Source organism: Callithrix jacchus, chromosome 10 (assembly GCF_049354715.1).
Source record: "Callithrix jacchus isolate 240 chromosome 10, calJac240_pri, whole genome shotgun sequence".
In the NCBI taxonomy this organism is placed as follows: domain Eukaryota; kingdom Metazoa; phylum Chordata; class Mammalia; order Primates; family Cebidae; genus Callithrix; species Callithrix jacchus.
Window position 1 is genome coordinate 93,739,227 of NC_133511.1, and position 20,823 is coordinate 93,760,049.

At 34.0% G+C, this 20,823-nt stretch overlaps 1 protein-coding gene across 9 annotated transcripts in view; it reads left to right on the forward strand.

Moving 5' to 3' along the window:
• Positions 1-20,823, forward strand: part of METTL15 (methyltransferase 15, mitochondrial 12S rRNA N4-cytidine) — a 287,618-nt gene that overhangs the window by 223,490 nt on the left and 43,305 nt on the right. For 5 of the 9 annotated variants that reach the window (XM_054240723.2, XM_009007859.5, XM_035262286.3 and 2 more), the window contains exon 7: positions 2,669-5,977. In XM_054240723.2, coding sequence (XP_054096698.1) covers positions 2,669-3,111 — 443 coding nt within the window. In that variant the 3' untranslated portion in view covers positions 3,112-5,977. Of the gene's footprint in view, positions 1-2,668; positions 5,978-8,670; positions 12,000-19,847; positions 20,070-20,823 lie in introns of those variants that run through there. The other 4 variants (XR_013522912.1, XR_013522911.1, XM_078339275.1 and 1 more) reach the window with 3 other exon arrangements.

A 20,823-nucleotide genomic window follows, 5' to 3' on the forward strand; every position in this document is an offset into this window, starting at 1 on the left:
AAAACACATTCACTGACAATATTATGCAAACATTTATTAAGCTTTCTGCCTTTCTATTATTTTATGAATTAAGAAGTTCTGCATTAAAATGTCAAGAAAGTTAAGCAGTTATCATGTCGAACCATGCTTTTAATTTCTGCAAAATATTAGAGATAATGCTGAGAAAAAAATTTAAAACCATAAAAGCAGAAATATCCTACAGTACTTATTGATCTGTGTGCTCCATGAATGTTTACTTCCTATTTTATATGAAAATATATGTACATTAAAATGTATTTTATATTACATTTCGTCTTTGGGAAATTCATTTTGAATTATGCAAAATTTGAATCATGCAAGATCTTCAAGAATGCAACCTTTCTGATGCTTCCTTTAAATCCAGGCTCAAAAATATAAATAGTTGCATGTTTGTTCAGATTCTTAGAATATTCTGAAACACGTTTCCCAGTGACCCAAACTCTTTATCTGGAAAATGAAGGAATTGAATAGCAAATGGTAAGAAGCTGACCTTCCTCTTCAGTTTTGTTGTTGACATCATGTTTCTGAGAGACCTGGTTGTTGAAAGTTAAAACCCCTGGTTCTAACATTCTTTAGACTTTTGGCAAAGTAATTTTTGTAGAGGAAAGAGAGAACCATCACACTGATTTGGTTTACTTTAAACCACCAGGTTCTCAGTTCTCTGGTATATGTAAGATATTATTTCTCTTCTTCTCTGATCTGGTTCCCAAAGAAGATTAATCTGCTGTGTCTGAACTTTACTACTAGGTGTTTAGATTACTGAAATATGAACTAAGGTGCCAGCCTTGTATAATTAACTTTTCTTTAAGAAACATAGTAAGGAGATTCAAATGCCAAGGTTGCCATTATTTTCTGAGATTTTCATGAAGAACAAATCTGTACTGGAAAGACTACTTCTCTATGGAATAATGCTCTTCAGGAACATGGTTCTAAATCAAAATAAACTTGTATAAATTCATTGGACATTACACTTTAATATCTTTGTATGCCAGTTGTTATAAACTTAAGGAAAATTATATTTATTGGTTTATTTAAAAATTAGAAATTTTTGCTTATCTCATTTATTAAAGTACATGGACATATATGTTTTGATATGCATGTTTTAAAATATGATATAAATAATATACATGTATTCTGCAGTTTACTTATTTTATATATGCCAGATACATGTTCCTTACTAGACATACGATTTGCAAATTTTTTCCCATTCTCTGAGTTGTCTTTCATTTCTTGATGGCATTCTTTGAGTGAGAAAAGTTTTTAATTTGATGAAGTCCAATTTATCTATTTTTTTTTTCTGTTGTTGTTCACAATTTTGGTGTCATATCTAAGAATCTTTTGCAAAATTCAAAGTCAGGAAGATTTAGCCTTATATTTTATTCTACGAGTTTTATAGTTTGTATTTTTACAGTTAGGTCTTTGATCCATTTTGAATTTGTTTTTGTATATGATGTAAGAGTCTAATTACATTCTTTTACATGTGGCTATTCAGTTGTCTCAGCATCATTTGTTCAAAAGACTTTTCCCAATTGAACAGTCTTGACAGTCTTGTCAAAAATTAGTTGACTGTATATGTATGGTTTTCTTTCTTGAGTCTCAATTACATTCTTTTGTTCTCTGTCTTTTGCTATGCCAGTACCACACTTCTTATCATTGCTTTGTAATAAGCTTTGAAATTCATAAATATAAGTCCTGCTACTTTATTTTTTTTTTCAAGATTATTTGGGCTGTTCTGGGTGCTTTGCAATTTTATATGAATTTTAAAATCAGCTTGTTAATTTGTACAGAGAAGTCAGCTGGAATTCTGATAGGGATTACATTGAATCTTAGGTCAGTTTGGGTAGTATTGCCATCTTCTAATTGTTTTCTATATATATAAGTCTTTATTTCAAAAATGTTTTATAGCTATGACCTTATCACTTCATTCCCATATGTCTATCCAAATGATCACCTGGCATCATTTTATTTCAGCATGAAGTATTTTCTTTCAATTTCTTAAGTGCAGATCTGTTAGCAGTGGATTATCTCACTATTTTTTTCTTTAAAATGTCTTTGAACCTTTATTTTTGGATAAATATCTTATTATACTTAGCATCCTTAGTAAACAAAGTTCTCTTCTCAACACTTTATATTATTCCACTATCTTCTGGCCTCCATTGTGTTCATAAAAAAATAGCTGTTAATAATTTTTTTGTTCTTCTTTATGTAATGAATTTTCTTTTCTGTTGGCATGATTTTTTTGTTATTGTTATCTTTGGTTATAGTAGTTTTATGATGTTGCCTATGTGCAGCCTTTTTTGTTTACTGTATTTGTGGTTCATTGAGCATCTATGAGTTAATGTTTTTCACCAAATTTGAGAAGGATTTTCTTATTATTTCTTTAAATATGTTTCCACTATTTCTCTTTCTGTGTTCATTGTTCAACTTCAGTTATCCTATGAGTTATGAAAGGATTTTTTGCCACTTAGTTTTAAATCTTAGATGAATGCTTGAAAATGAGAGGGGGAAGTATGAATGAAATGCCACCGCAATTTTCTATGAAAACTTAGTTCACTAAATGTACATACAACCACACAACTCTTTAGATTTACAGGGAAAAATATTAATGTTATCGGTCTTCTTTTTCTATCTTTACAAAATTCATTCCTAGGTGCATTTCCTCCCTCTGCCATTTATGCACGAAAAGACTTGCTACAGCGATCTACTCATATTGCCACCAAGACTTTCCAGGCTCTTCGCATATTTGTAAACAATGAGCTCAATGAACTGCACACAGGACTCAAGACAGCTCAGAAGTTTCTGAGACCTGGTGGTCGTCTTGTTGCCCTTTCCTTCCATTCACTAGAGGATCGCATCGTCAAAAGATTTTTGCTTGGAATAAGCATGACAGAAAGATTTAACCTAAGTGTTAGACAGCAAGTGATGAAAGCATCGCGGTTGGATTCAGATCACGAAAACGTGGAAGTCTCTATGAGAAGAGCTCCTTTAATGTGGGAATTGATACACAAGAAGGTACTTAGTCCACAATCTCGGGATGTACAAGATAACCCCAGAGGGCGCTCAGCCAAGCTTAGAGCAGCTATCAAATTATAAGTTACCATCATCTTATTCTTCAATTTTTTTTCTCACAATTTCTCTAATCTCTACTCATGTTATGTTCCTGAATGTCTTGATAAAAGTTTAAGTGTGGGAAGTCTGAAAATTGATAGCATTTAGCGTTTCTTTTTTCCTCAAAAAGAAACTGTAGGAAATATTAGCATGACAGAGAAAGTTCTACTCAGGGAGCAGCAGCATCTCAAAACTGGAAACGTGCTAATCTTTGCATCATATTGGACACTTGAAATGCAATCCTTCCTCTGGCCAGGAAATTTTTAAAAAAATAATACTATGTTGTGTTTATCTAAATATGTAAACTCAAGCTTTCAAAGATACATAATCATACCTGCATGTCCTAAATTTTGAATTTAGATATTCCAATTTGCAAGTCTTTCTCTGGCTCAAATAATGATGATTATGGAATGAATTTTAATGTCCCTACTTGTGAATAATTATTATAGCTTTCTCAAATGTTGGCTTTTTACAAATTTAAAATTTTAAAATATTAGTTTAAATATGTGTTATATTGCTAAAATTTCATTTTTCAAATTGTATTTTTTTAAAGGGATTTTTCAGTATGAAGTGGGCCACTTTGTTTATATACTCCAAAGTAAAATGTAAAATCCTTACAGAGAATTGTTTCACAAAATTTATATTTCGTGTCAATTGTATTTTAATAATAGCTCACAATGCCTTTAGTAAGTAATAAAGTCTCTTATTAGAATCTCGTATTTTGCATTTGAGCTAATCAAAGTAATTCAGCCAAGTCTATTTGAAATAGAAAACTATTTAATATAGTAAAATCAGTGCTCCTTTAATGTTGTTATGAAGACATGGTAACTGTAATAAGTGTAAAAGTTTATTCAGGAAAAGAGTACTTGGTAGAAGATTCTTTAACAAATTGATGAGATTGATTCATAATTCACATGTCCACTTCTTATATGTAATATGTACTTCTAATTTATTCAGTTATTCAGCAAGTGCTGAACTTGTTTAGAAAGCAAAGGTGAGTACAATATACATGGCCCACAGTACGTGTCCTATAGATTTTAGTAGAGGAAAATTATGTTAGCTACAATCACAAAAGTCAATATAAAATTGACACTGTGGTAAATTCTACAAACAAATCATAAATGGTACTGTAAGTGCATTTAGTAAGTATTTTATCTCTTGTCAGAAACCAGGTATGAGAACATGATACTTGAATTGTGACCTGAAGGATGAGTTGGAGATAATTAGTCAAAGGGTACATGGGGTAAAGAAGGGGACATGTTGATTAACAATACATATAAATAAATATTATCTTAAATCGTTAACCTTGAAATCATATTATAATATTAATTTGCTCGGTAAACTTTTTTCAAATACAGAGGAAAGATTCTTAATTATGATTACAAATTTTAAGTTGATGAATCCAAGTGAATGAAGTATCAGCATAACTGTATGGACACAATAGATAAGAATTAAATACATGAATTTACTTCAGTCTTATTTTATCTACCTTGCAATATTTAACTTTAGTAACCAAGCTTGTTTACTACTTGTATTTCAAAGAATAATCCTACAAGGAAATCAGAATTAGAAAAAAAAAATCTGGAGAACAATATGCTTGAAATAGACACAAGAGAATGCACCTAGGTTAATTCCCTGAATCCTACTTGAACAATGTATAAATCTTTTTTTGGATGTAACACATATTTGTTAATGAAACATATTCCCAAAAAATTCTTATTCCTGTATGTGATTGGAAAATGAAAGATCACATTTGTATATTCAACAATCATTCCCCTATTTCATAAGTCCTTTTTTCATCCTGTATAGTATAGGACTTATTTTTTATGGTAAATAGAAACTGAATGCACTGGGTTGAACAATGTTCCCCCAAAATTCATGTACTTCCTAGAGCCTCAGAATGTGACCTTATTTGGAAATACTGTGATTGTGGTTGTAAGTAGCTAAGATGAGGTTATGCTGGAGCAGGGCAAACCCTTAATCCAATATGTCTGGTGTTCCTCATAAGAGAAGATAGGACGGGCGTGGTGGCTAACGCCTGTAATCCCAGCACTTTGGGAGGCCAAGCCAGGTGAGTCACTTGAGGCCCAGGAGTTCAAGACCAGTCTTGCCAGCATGTTGAAAACCCACCTCTACTAAAAATACAGAAATTACCAGGCATGGTGGCTGTGTGCCTGTAATCTCAGCTACCCAGGAGACGAACCCGGGAGGTGGAGGTTGCAGTGAGCCGAGATCACTCCACTGCACTCCAGTCTGAGCAACAAAATGAGACTGTCTCAAATCTAAGAAACAAAAAGAGAGAGAGAGAGTAGATAGAGACACAGGATAATGCCACATGGAGCTGGAGGCAGAGATTGGAGTGATACATTGTGGCAACCATCAGAAGATAGGAAAATGCATAGAATAGAATCTCCCTCAGAGTTCCAGCAGTTGCCAATCCTGCTAACATGATTTTGTACTTCTAACCTCCAGAACAGTGAGAGAATGTATTTCTGCAGTGTTAAGGTACCCAGTTTGTGGTAATTTGTTATAGCAATCCTAAGAAACTAATACTCTGACAGAAAAAACTCTTGGAAAATATGCATGAGAAAAATTCTTCAATAAACACGAAATTGGTTTCAACATGTTTTCGTGTAAAAATAGATTAACTTTGCTGTAATTAGGCTGTGTTTTACAGTCATTATTGCCTGCTTTTTAGTCTCTGTTGTAGGATGCATTATAAAATACATGAATAAGTTTTAAATGATTGACTTTGGAGAATGGTTTTGGGAAGTTCATATAGTACACAGAAATAAAAGCTGATTTTACAAAGAATGTGCATTCCTTTTCTAATAAAATATTTCTGGATCTCTGTCTTGACTGCCTTCTATGAATCATTTTAACATAGTATCAATATCATTGTGTAGTACATCAGTTCTTAACATTTTTAGTTTATTACTTCAGAAATATAATAACTATAAGTTTTAGATAATATCCCTATTTTTATTAATTTATTTTTAAAATGGTGTATTAGTTGCTATGTTCTTTTAGATGTCTAGGGTGGTCTTGAAAGACATTAATCATATCTATGTGTCTTTTCTATTTCATGTAGTATATGACATATGATTTGTGCTTAAATTCATTTATAGTGAACTATTTGTTGTGCTACAACCAGGAGTTTATAAGAGAATATAGTATGCCTAATTAGGTTTTTGAAAAGAACTAGTATTTCTTAAAATTCACTTGCAAATATTTGAAAATTATATTTTCTTTAATCTTTGCAGAGTATTACATACATATCAAAGGTTTTAAAAATTTTTGTTTCTAATTTTTGTTTTCAAATAGGCAAAGATAATAATGAGACTGTACTCCAGGCTTTTAAAAAATAATATTACTGTCATTTGAAATCTCTTATTCAGAAACTATGAGACAGTTCTTAATGATATTTAATGGCTTAAAAAGGAGAAAAGTATATGTATATATTCATTCAAGCATATATTAGAAGCTATTGAGGAAGAAAGTTTTAAAAAATACCTTTCTCACTACTCTTCCTCTTTTTATATACCATCCTTTCTACTTTGTTCACATTGGTATGTGATTTTGAGGTGACATTAATTATCTCTGGAAAAAGAAATATTAGGTAATTTTGGCACATACCATGATAAACTAAGCCTTTCATGTTAAATCTTTTTAATAGATAAACACTAAGAATCGCTTCTGGTTAAATTCCATACTATTAATTTTACTGCAACTATTTTTCTATTTGGTTTTCATAATTGCTTCGCATTCTAATTGATATTTTTTGTGTAGCAGCATTCTATAACAGAAAGGGATAAGCATTTAAACAAAGAGAATTTTGTGAGGTGCTTGATATATATAAATTTGAAACTCTGATCAAAGATACATTTTTCTCATAACCACAATACCATATGTTTGATGTTGATTGAAGCATGGTTTGTAAAAATTAACACTATATTCTAAAGAGTCTGGGTTGTATAACAAACATAACTATTTTTATATTATTTTCTCAAATTTTATGTTTATAGCTACTATCTCCAAGTCATGTTTGGTAACATAGGATGATCTGTGTGAATGCTAAGAGAAAGTTTATGTATAAATTATTTTCTTAAGTCTAGTTACAGCATGAATATTTGAAAAAATTTAAAATGCAGAATTGTGCAATATACAATGGTCATAGTTTATAATGTCTATCATAAAATTTTTCACTGACTTTTTGACCACTTCACTTCCTTCTCTTATAATCTGACAAAATTATTAGGCAACAAAGTTAAAATAAATTAATATTTTAATATGCAAAGCAGGATATTGTCTCTTTAGTAATGTTACTTTAAATACTGAACAAGTTTTCTACCATTAGCAGTTGTGCTATTAAATATATCATTGCTCAAATGTTGAATCAAACAGGAGGACATGCTCATTTCTGATTCTTGAATAACCACTGTTCATTAAACCCCATCTTTATGATTTGACCAATAATACTTGCCTGCCTTGCACAGGTGAGGGTTTGTATTATTAAATCATCAAATGATATGGTTCCTCACAATTTTACAAGGAAAAGTATTATTATTCAAGTCATATAGGTGCTAAGTTGAGGAGAAGACTGTATAGCATTGTGAATAACGTTACTGGCTGGTCACTCTGAAAACTGAGGGTTTGAATTCCTGTCTGCATATAATAGCTGAATATACAAACTTGAGCATCCTATTTAATCTATTGAATTCTCATTTGTTTCATTTTAAGATGTGGATATTATTGGTACTTTCTCAGGTTGCTGTGAATCAAATAGACGATAAATTTTTAGGAACTGAAAGTAGAAAGAATGAAATGAAATAATTCACTGCTATATTTTGGAGATGATTTATTTGACCCCTGCAAATCTCATATTGAAATTTAACCTCCAATGTTAGAGGTGGGACCTAATAAAAAGATGTCGGGGTCATGAGAGTGAATCCTTCATAAATGGCTTGGTGCCATCCCCATAGTAACCATTGTTTTTGCTGTATCAGTTCCCAGAGAGCTGGTTGTTAAAAAGAGCTTTGTGCGTTCCTCTTCTCTCTGACTTCCTCTCTTGCTGTGTGATTATACACCACCTCCCCTTTGCCTTTGGCCATAAGAGGATCCAGCCTGAAGCCCTCTCCAGCAACTGATAGTGCCATGCTCTTGTACAGCCTACAAAACCATAAGCAAAATAAGCCTCTTCTTTATAATTACCCAGCCTTAGGTGTTCTTTGCAGAAATAAAAATGGACTGAGACTTGCATGTAAAGCAGTTAGCACAATTTTGGACACACTGTAAATACTAAGTGAGTACATAGTGCTATTCTTTTGCTGGAAAATATTTACCAAAATGTAACTTACATTTCTGGGCATTATGGTTAATGATGTCTTTTTTTCTTTTCCTTTGGTCTTTTCCTTTGGTAGTTTTAAGTGCGGCCTCTGCATCACTAGCAGCAATTGATAGGGTTATAGTCTGTTTTATTATTTGGGGATTTCATTCCCATTTATTATTTATTAAACACTCGCAATATTTGCTACACCTTGACAGGGTATATAAAACACAGCCATTGCTCTTGTGGAGTTTCCATTTATAAGAAAAGATGGGATAAAAGGAACCAATTGCTGAAGTTATTTGACATCTCTTATTTCATTAAGGTAAGAGAAAGTATTTGTCCTCCTACACCTTCATATCAGTAAGTGGCCAAACTACAGAGTCTTTATAGTCAGATTCTCCAAAATACTGAGGGGGGAAAGGAAATGAGAAATTTGTGAGATATTAGATGGAAGGTTGTTGCAGGACTATGAAAAAGTTTTCTAATTCTGCACTCTAAAGCCAGTGAGAGAGAAGAGGACAATAAAAAGGTACAATAAAAGTGTGTGTTGCAGGTCTTAAAGGGAAAATAACTGGTGAAAGATAGGTGAACTCCACTCATGAACCTTAACATTTCAGTCAATGACAGACCCATGAAATTACAATGGTGGCTCCATGAAATTATAATGGGGCTGAAAAATTCCTATCACCTTGTGACATCTTAACCATTGTAATGTCACAGGCAACGTAATAGTCACATGTTTGTGATGAAGCTGCTGTTCATCACATTTAGCCTATATACCATATATAAATGGTAGATTTTGGCTATATACCATTTAGCCTAGGTGTGTGGAAGACTAACCTGCACTCCCAGTCAGTACAATACATAATATTTGGTGATAAATACCTATGTTTCTTTTTTATGAATTTATTGTATTTTATCATTATTTTAGAGTGTACTCCTTTTACTTATGTTTTTTTAAGTTACTGTAAAACAGCCTCAGGCAGGTCCTTCAGGAGGTCATCCAGAAGAAGGCGTTGTTATTATAGGAGATGACAGTTCTATAGATATTGTTACCCCTGAAGACCTTCCAGTGGGATAAGATGCGGAGGTAGAAGATAGTAATATTGATTATCCTGACCCTGTGTAGGTCTAGGCTAATGTGTTCATTTGTGGCTTAGTTTTTAACTAAAACATTTTACAAGTAAATTTAAAAAATTAATACAAAAAATTATACAGGAAGGCTATAAAGAAAATATTTTTGTACAGCTATGCAGCATATTTGTGTTTTAAGCTTAGTATTATTACAAAAGAGTAAAAATGTTTACAAGGTGAAAAAAAAAACAGTAAGCTGTGGTGAGTTTACTGTTGAAGAAACAACATTCTTTATGTTTTAATTTTAATTTTTTTTTTAAGAGACAGAGTCTTGCTGTGATGCCCAGGCTAGAGTGCAGTGGTGGAATCATAGCTTATTGCAGTCTTGAACTCCTGAGTTTTATAGAAATAAAAATTTTGTAGAAATAAAAATGGACTGAGACATGCATGTAAAGCAGTTATGAGGCCCAATACCCTAATCAAAAATCAAGCAATGTTCCCACCTCGGCCTCCCAAAGTGCTAGGACTACAGGTACAAGTCACCATACCCAGCCAGAAAAATATTTTTTATATATTTAGTGTAATCGAAGTAAGTATACAGTGTTTCTAAAGTCTACAGTAGTGTATAGTAGTGATCTAGATCTTAACATTCACTCACAACTTTCTGACTCAGAGCAACTTCTAGTCATACAAACACTATTCATGGTAAGTACACTATACAGGTGTACCTTTTAAAAAAATATTTTATGCGGTGTTTTTAGTATTTTTACTATATCTTCAATATGTTTAGATACACAAATACCATATATTACAGTTGCCTACATTATCAATACAGTAACATGCTGTACAGGTTTGTATAGGCTATATACCATTTAGCCTAGGTATGTGGAAGACTATACTATCTGGGTTTTTGTAAGTACACTGTTCACACAATGATAGTTGCCCAATAACACATTTCTCAGAATTTATCCTATCATTAAGCAATGCATGAATGTACTTACACTTAAACTGATCTTTCCTTTTATAGACCACAGAAATAAAAGTTATCAGAACTGCATTCCTCTAATTCCTACCCCCTTAGCCTTCATCTGGGCATTTATAAATCTCTTCCTTTATCCCTACTTTGTACTCCTGTGTTTCAGCAGAAAGTTAATCTTTGCTCCTTTTTTTTCTGTCTTCACCAAGACTTGGTTCAGTCAATTTTACTTGCGCCTGCAGTCTTTAAGCCTTTCTTTGTTAGTGTCTTTCCCTCAGTCTGCAAACATTTTCAAAAGGGCCTCTGCTAAAAGCAAACTAACTAATAAATCTCTCCTTGACTCTTTTTCTTACCAAAATACCACCTATTTTCTGTTTTCTTTCATAACTTGATTTCTTATGCAATCTATGCTGCACCAAACTCCTCATCTATTATTTATTCTAGGGTATTCTTTATAGAAATGTTCTCTTTAATAGTGTTGGATTTTAGTTACCTCACCCAACACCGTAATCATCATCTTTAGCTACCTGATCTCTCTACAAGATTTGATAGTGTTTACCCTTACATAAAAATATTTTTCCCTTTGCATCCTCCAAAATCAGTTCATCTCTCTAACACTGATTCTTTCACTGAATCATTCTCTCTCTATTCTATAGCCAGACCATTATTTATGTGACTTGTTTACAAGGTAGTTAGTTATAGGAATGCACATGTAATGAGGGTAACACTGTGATATCCCTCCATGATCATCCACCGAGTGGATGAGAGATATCAAGACAATAATGGAAGAAACAGAGATTGGAGTCTTCCTAGATTTAACTAAAAGAATTTTTTTATAGTGTAGTTATTAAACCAGCAAGAATCAAGTTGTTAAAATTGACATCAGATTACAAACCAGGACTCCAGCTTTACTAAAGACAAGATAATTTGGATTAACCAGCCCATTTACAACAACTAGAAGCCCTGGACAAAATGTTTTTTATAAGAAGTCTAGCTGAAAGCATCAGAGAGGTAATAAAAAAGATCTTGGAGTAGGAAAAAACCCAGAGGTTAGCTCAGAATTTGTAGCTGCCAATTGTGAGTTTCAGAAAGGCAGCTGAGAAACTTAAGAGGAAGTTTTGTTAGTCTTTTGGGAAGTACATGCAAACTTGAAACCAAACTGGACCTTGAAGGAACTAGAGCTCAGTTTTAAATTATTTTAGCTCTTGAAGTTGGATTAAATTGATACCAGATGCTAGAGTCCCTATGTGCCTTTCAAAAGCAATTTAAAATCTTCTTTTGGGGAAAAAGTTATAGTTCTAAAATCACTTCTGTAATTGTTTATATTTAGTGGCTATCACTAAATCAAAAAATGGCCAGTCATGAAGAGATGTGATTTTTAAAAGAGGAAGAATACATATAATAAAAAAGATACCCATGAGGGATTCACACACAATACTGTAAATATGTTCAGAAAAATTTAAAAACTGAAAACTATAAAGAATAAAACAAAAATTCTAGAACTGAGAAGTATAGTACTCAACTTTAAGAATGCAGTGGGTTGGTTTAATAGCAGATTAGACAGAACTAAAAATCATCAACTAAAAGATATTTCAGAATGATCTATCTAGAATAAAGCATAATGAGAAACAAAATGCAAAAAAAAAATGTACAAAAGACATAAGAGTTACAATGAGAAGTCTAACTTGGCCGTAATTGGAATTCCAAAAAGAGAGATGACCAAAAGCAACAGCAACAATGTAGCAGAAGCCATATTTGGAGAGAAAATGGCAGAATTTCCTAAAACTGATGAAAGACATCAAACTACAGCTCCAAGGAGCTCCCAAACTTCCAAGAACAGCATAGTGAAACCTGCTGGAAATCAAAATCAAAGAAAAGAAAAAGTCCTGTGAGTTGAAAGGCAAGAGGCATTCTAAAGGAATATAACTCACATGAGTCATGAGGAGAAGAAATGGAGGTGCTATTTGATGATAAAATCCAGAGAATCAAGATGAAAAACAAAAAATCAGTAAGGGAGAAGTTGTCAGCTAAAAGGAACTGTGACAAACTCAGAATCCATGTAAACAGAACAGAGAGTAAACGATCATGAGAATTACAGTTCCAAAACAAAATACAAACATAAGTCTGAAAATATAAAACTAACTACTCACTGAAATTATGAAACTGAAGGGTCAAGAGATAGAGAAGTGTAAATAAACTAATTTAGTTTCAAGAAGCAAGGAGTCAGTCCTGTCAAAATGTGAATCATTATTTTAAAAATGATTCCAACATTTTTGTACATTGTATAATTTTTGTGACATTAAGGTATTTTTGTAAAAATCTAGATTCAGTAATCCTCTAATTTCAGTTAAATTCAAATAAAATTAAATGTTATGCTTGTATTAAAAAATAAGCTACATAGTCCAATGTGACCTTTCTATAAAATTTTTGCTGTTCTAAAAGAAAGTGTCATCAGAATGAACAGGCAACCTACAAATGGGAAAAAATTTTTGCAATCTATCCATCTGACAAACGGATAATATCCAGAATCTACAAGGAACTTAAACAAATTTACGAAAAAAAAAAAAACCATCAAGAAGTGAGTAAAGGATATGAACAAACACTTCTCAAAGAGAAGACATTTATGCAGTCAACAAACATGAAAAAAAGCTCATCATCTCTGGTCATTAGAGAAATGCAAATCAAAACCACAATGAGATACCATCTCACACCAGTTAGAATGGTGATCACCAAAAAGTCAGGCAACAACAGATGCTGGAGAGGATGTGGAGAAGTAGGAACACTTTTACACTGTTGGTAGAAGTGTGAATCAGTTCCACCATTGTGAAAGACAGCATGGCAATTCCTCAAGGATCTAGAAATAGAAATACCATTTGACCCAGCAATCCCATTACTGGGTATATACCCAAAGAATTATAAATCATTTCTACTACAAAGAAACATGCACACATATTGCAGCATTGTTCACAATAGCAAAGACTTGGAACCAAACCACATGCCCATCATTGATAGACTGGATAAAGAAAATGTGGCACATATATGCCATGGAATACTATGCAGTCATAAAAAAGGATGAGCTCATGTCCTTTGCAGGAACATGGATGAAGCTGGAAACCATCATTCTCAGCAAACTAACACAGGAGCAGAAAACCAAACACATGTTCTCACTCATAAGTGGGAGTTGAACCATGAGAACACATGGACACAGGGAGAGCAACATTACACAATGGGGCCTGTTGAGGGGTGGGGGATTGGGGGAGGGTTCACATTAGGAGAAATACCTAATGTAGATGACAGGTTGATGGGTGCAGCAAACCACCATGGCACGTGTATACCTATGTAACAAACCTTCATGTTCTGCACATGTATCCTACAACTTAAAGTATAAGCTTAAAAAAATGTGTTCTTCTATTACTCTTCTGTCCTTAGTGATACATAAAATATATTTTTTATTGTGATGTTTAATTCTAGGTGTAGGGATTTGATATGTTTAGTCATTCTTTGAAAATGATTTTCTGTGTTAAAATGTTTATAATGAACATATATCCATTTTACAAAAACAATCTATCAGTATTATTTTGAAAGCGCATAGATTTTGGAATCAGTCTTGTGTATACATTTATCTCTAAACCTCAGTTTACTCATCTGAAAAATGGGGATGTTAATACCTATTTTATAAGGTAGTTGTATTAAACATGAATATTTGTATATGCAAGAGTTAAATCGGGCATACACAAAGTAGTATCTTTTTTTATTTTTGTTTTAGTACCAGTTGTACTTGTTTGTCAAATAGGCTAAAACAACACATCTCTGCTTACTTACCTGTAAAATGATGGAGTTTGTATTGGACACGTCAGAATCACTTGTGGAGCTGATTCTTCTCTGTGTGGCCATTTTGTAATCTTCCATGTCATTCCATGACCACCCTCTATCACCGTACCATCACCCCGCATTTCTTGTTCCATTCTTACCACATTTAATTGGTCCAGGGGTGGTCTATGATGTAAACTAGGCTAATCTGGCTGGAGGTGACTGAACCAACTTAGATCTTTCCTATTTTTAAAAAAATTTAATGAGAAAAGGGGATTTATCGGGCCCACTTCAAAGTCTAGAAGATGTAAAACTTGAAAACTCTCAGGGCCCATTTTCATTTTACATGAAAAGAGTGATAACATGCAGAAGGAAAATAAAAAGACAGGAGTTGGAGAGCTCTTCTTGGGAGCATTCACATTCTTGATCCCAGTTGTTCAGAAGTCCAGGTGTATCTGTACCCTTCCCATGATTTAGTTTTGTACCCATTCATGGATTCCTTCACTTCCCTCCCTCCCTCCTTCCCTCCACCCTCCCTCCCTCCCTCCCTCCCTCCTTCCCTTCCTTCCTTCCTTCCTTCCTTCCTTCCTTCCTTCCTTCCTTCCTTCCTTCCTTCCTTCCCTCCTTCCTTCCTTCCTCTTTCTCTCTTTCTGGGTCTTGCACTGTCACCCAGGCTGGAGTACAGTGATATGATCATGGTTCACTGCAGCCTTAACCCCTCAGGTTCAAGTGGTCCTCCCATCTCAGCTGTCCAAGTAAATGGGACCACAGGTGTGTGCCACCAGGCTGGAGTAATTTTTTTTTTAATTATTTGTTGGGACAGGGTTTCTCTCTGTTGCCCAGGCTGGTCTTAAATTCCTGGGGTCACATGATCCTCCCACCTTGGCCTCCAAAAGTGCTAGAACGACAGGCATGAGCCACCACACCTGGCCCCATTCTCGGGTTTTACAAGCCATGAAATTTCTCTGTCCTCTCTCCCCATTTTTAAAAAAATGGAATCTGTCCAGGTTGGATTTCTGTTATTTATAACCAAATCAATAACAAGTTTAGAATAGATGAATTTTAAGGCTTCTTTTTTCTGAATGTTAAGTTAAAGTATGTTCTTCAACTTTACTTGGTAACTGATTCACCTAAATAGCATTTTTCAGGATCTTAATAAAACTTTGCAAAATTGTTTTGTATGCACAATTGAACAATTCACATCCTAGTCTGTAAGTAATACAATATGTTGTATGACATGTCTTTGTCATTATTAGCCTTACTAACCAACATTTGATAATGTGCTTCTGAAAGAGATGATTTGACTCATACAACTTTCACTTAATCGTGGCAAACATCTTACATTTTTATACACTGCTGATATGGTAAGAAAAAGAATATGTCTTCTTCCTGAATTTATATATATTCTTTACGATTTTGCTTTTCTCTTTTATATGACAATGTAATTCTGACTGTAAAATTATTGTTTTCATACAAACCCCTTTGATGAAGAAAACCATGTTTAAATGCCAACCAGATGTTTTCTTCATTTCCACTGTATACATACATACATAGTATTTTTTCATGGGATGGGGAAGGGTCAGGGAGAAGAGAAAAAAAAATTTATAGTGAGTGTTGAACCTATCTAGTTATTCTAGAATCTATCTTTGTTCCTTTGAAGAAATTAAACATTTGCCTTACAACCAGAGTGTAAACATCAACTGCTAGAGAAAGCTATTGAATTTCAAAATCCCTTTGAAATGTCACATTAACCTGTTTAACTTTCAGTCAGTTCTTTAAAGTATCAAATATTTCCTGATGACTCCCAGATCTACAACTGCTTGTATTTCTCTTGGAAGTTTGTTTCCTTCTCTCACAAACGAACTGTGGTGAATGACTCAGCACCGTTTGGGCCTGGTAGAAGTATATCACAGCTGCAGTCCTGCATGCAATCTTTCTTCAGATCAGTTTGATTTTTGAACATTGAACAGGGTCAAAAGCTAAATCTAGTTGGTTTGACTAAAAGTCTGTACAGCTCTACTCTTTTATTTAGCCCCCTCAAAATTCTAATCTTTAAAGTTGTGTTTGTTCATAGGTTGTCTTTTATTTTGAAATGTATAGAAATCAGGCAACAACCATTAACTTATTATTTTACTCAACATCTATTGAGTGTCTATTTGCAAGGCATTTGGGGCAATAAAGAAAAGTGCTTCTTGTTCTTGAAGAACTCTTTTTAGTATAGAGTGAGACAGATATGTCAATTTTGAAAGGTAGAATATAAACAGGGAATATTCTGTAATAGAAGGAAAGTGCTATGATAGCCCAAAAAAATAAAGAAATGAATGATGTTTTCTTCCAAAAAGAACTGGGTTTTTAACATTTGTTTAGGGTGAGAACTACAAGAGTTTTTTTTTTTTTTTTTTTTCACTGACTCATCAATAGCTTAGTTTCCTGGGACATAATTCAGCCAGGTGGCCTTTCCTTGTAATGCTATTGATAGTCTACCTGTCTCTCACCAACTGCCATGTTCTTTGACTTCCATGATACAGTTTTCTCAAAATACTGTCTGTAGGATGACCAAACACCATTTAGATCTCCATGACATATGAATGCACATATTCACATTATTAAGGATACTAATATTCACAGACATTGATAACTACATACCAGTAATTATGAGATAATAACCTGTCTGAATGAGCTACATCTTCCTAGAATTAGTATTCTTTTTGAAGCCATGGTTCCTGGACCTTTGAAAAAACTAATTAAAATTACAGCCTCACTAACAAAAACAGCACCTGCACACTAATTTTGTTTATAATATCAAGAGGTTTATGAAAACTCATCAGATCTCACACAGGCTCAGTCCAGTAACTTCTGTACTACAGAAACATCTCTCAATTCATGTTATATTTTCCATGTGTCCCAGCAATATGTCAAAGGGTAAAGGCCAAGGTTTCTACCTTTTAACCTCATCTGGTTCTTTCATACCTGAGTGCTTCCAGCTCTATACACTGTCTTAGAGGATCTCAATTTTGTCATCAATTAAGATGGCCAGTGTCCTTGCAAAGCTAAGCTGCTCCCTCACAGAAATTTTGTGCTAGGCACAAAGAATGGAAGAGATTAAGTGATGTCTGAGGATTTCAATAGACGGAATATTCTAGACTAGTGCTGTCCAACATAAATGCAATGCAGGCCACAAATTTTAGCCACATTGTAATTTTATATGTTGGTGAAGCCACATTGAGAAAAGGAAAATGAAACAGGTGAAACTAATTTTAATAGTATAGTCCATTGAAACTAATATATTCAAAATTTTTTCAGCAGGTAATCAACCTAAAAATGGAATGTTTTATATTCTTTTTTGTTTAAGGCTTTAATATGCAGTGTTTATTTTACACTTGCAGCATATCTCAATTTGGACTACATTTTAAAAACTCAATCACTACAGTTGTATATGGCTTTCTTAAAGAAATAATCCATTTTATGCCTTTTTAAAAAATCCTCTCTGCCACAATAAGTATCTGGCAATAAGTGAATAAATAGTTTATCTTTTTTTTTTTTTTTTTTTTTTATTGAGACAGAGTCTCACTCTTGTCACTCAGGCTGGAGTGCAGTGGTGCAATCTCGGCTCACTACAACCTCCACCTCCTGGGTTTAAGCAATTCTTGTGTCTCAGCCTCCTAAGTAGCTAAGACTACAGGCACGCATCACCACGCTGGCTAATTTTTTGTATTTTTAGTAGAGACAGGTTTCCACTATTTTGGCCAGGCTGGTCTCAAACTCCTGACCTCAGGTGCCACCCGCCTCGGCCTCCCAAAGTGCTGGTATTACAGGCAGGAGCCACCACTCCCAGCCTAGTTTATCTTTTCTAACTCAGGTCTGTCGTATGTAATTTTGGGAATTACAATTCTAGCTTGAAGAAAAAGGAGTATAATACTTTGCTGCATCACATGTGGAATAAGATGCAATGCAGCAACCTTGACCCATGAAGAAGCTGCATCTTTTCATTCCTTTTCTCTGAAGGATCAGTGGATTTGGTGCTCCTACAAGACAGCCTTTAAATTAAAATGACCAAAACAGACTTTTGTACCCACTTCCAAAATCAAGCAAATTCATAGCAACATCCTATAAAAATTGTGTCAAGCTGACCACACCAGGATTGCTCTCCAAAAGATAAGTGTCTATTCTGAGCAAATCAATGCATTCCTGACCAGGAACAAGTAACTACAACATATATGAGGCCAGGAATGACATTTATAATGAAAGCTATTAAATGATTATTTTCTAAAACAGAAATTCTTCACCACCATCACACAAAAAGTATTGCTGCACTATTCACATATAGTGGAGCATTTAACAGAATAGTCTTGAAGACCAAATGTCAAAGCTATCATTCATGCAGCAGCTATTTTAGCGTGATTCCTCAGTTAAGCTACCTCCTGTATATATCTCATTTTTAAAATAACAATTTTCTTACCATTGAATGAAAAAATGTTCTAAAATTTAGGCACCCGTTTTTTTACCCAATTAAATGCTCTGTTGTGTTTTTAAATGGCACCGTTTGGAACAGATACATTATCCTATGAGGAAAGGGCACATTGTTAAGTTTTTTTGAATCTACACTGGGCATCTTGAATCTGTTTCTCAGAGTTAAAAAATTTCCCGCTGCTAGCAGTTAATCATTGTAAATAAGATTTTTTAAATAGTGGCTACAATATTTAAATACTTAAAGACTTTTAAAGGTTTTTAAAATAGTGTTAATTTCATTACTCACCAAAAATGCAATGAGTCATGTAGGTGTTTTTTATGCAATTTGGAGGACCTTTTAGGTACTTCATAAAGAAGGAAGATACTCCAAAGGTGATAAAATGAGTCTAGAAAGATACTTTCCTTTAATGGGGTTTAGAAAATTTGCAATTAAGAATAAGCTAAAGCAACTCAAAATTTTATTATGGATTTATAGTCCTTTCAAACTCATCGGAATCTCAACAAAATTAGTTGATTTCAATTGTTCCCAACCTTTTCAAAATCAAAAATACTTTTGCTGTTTCTTACTACCAATTTTCTCCAATAAAATGTTTAAGAAGAAATGTGTCTTTCTACTAAAGAGAAGTCAAATTTATTTTCCTATTTTTATTGGAGGCATATATAGTTACTAACCGGCGTGTGTTTAGTGTACAACAACTTGTGTTCCATAACACATCAAGTAACTCCAAGGAAAAGACAATTATGTAATATTGAGGATAGCCTCCACAGGTACACCAGAGACTAAAAACAGAAGACTAACCACATTAAGGCAAAGCAGAATGATAGACTCTCCCAGATTAGATGTTCATATTTACTAACCACAGATTGACAAATGTGGTCACAGCTCAGCTAAAAAATGTCCATGACTCTTGTAATGAAGAGGAATTCATACTTAGGAACAAAGGTGAAATACCAAATACTTGCATTTAAAATCCTTCATACATCTCTCTGGAATTACCTTCACCTCTTCTTCTAAAATATGTGGTGGTAATGAGAATGTGCTTTGTTGTCCTTCTATTACAGGGAGCATAATGGACCAAGGGTCCCTGCTGCTGCACTTTGAAGTCCAGTCTTGTGTTCCCACTGAGGCCATGCCTACCATGGGCTAGTTCCTACCAACTACAAAGTGAGGTAGGAATTGTAAGGCAGCCTGAATCCTGGGAGAGAAAGGGACTACTCTGTCATTTCCTTTGGCTGAAGGATTCACGAATGGCTTTGCTGAACATCTTTACCTCTCATTATCACTTGGGATCATACTTGCTTTACAATCTCATGACTTTCCCTGCCCTCTCCAGCTCCTACCATATTTTCTTTCATGCATGCATTTCTCTCAATAAACTCCTTCTGTATTCAATCCAGACTTGGCATCTGCTTCTCAGAGGATGTGGACTAACCCATCAACTCTAATGTCTTTTCCATGCCTCCAGAATTATCACTCAATTTTTGTGTACTCATTTTACTCTGCAAAATACAGAGTGATCCTTCATAATTTCGCCCCAGCTCATCTCCCTGGCTGCAGCTATCATCTTTCTGTGCTTTCTAGGCATCCAACTCACTATGGTCCCCCGAATTCCACACCTTCGCAAATGCTGTCGTGTATGCCTAGAATGACTTCCTCTCTAATTCATATGACAATGGCTTCATTTTACAAGACTTTATCTAAGTTATCTCCTTTAATAAGCCTTTCCTAACATCTCTAAGCAGAATTTAGACAGTGTCCTCTTTTTGCACCCATACTTTAGCAGTTTTGAAGATCGACCAGTTGTTTTTCAATATATCCTTCAATTTGAGTTTGCCAGTGGTTCCTTATGAGTAGACCTAAGTTTTGCATTTTTGATCAGACTGTCAGTCTTACTATTTTATTTTCATTACCATCCTATCTGATTGCACGTGATATCTATGTGTGCAAACATCATATCACAAACAAACCATTACTGATGGTGTTTGTTTCAATCACTTGATTAAGATTATGTCCACCAGGTTTCTCTACTTCTTTTTT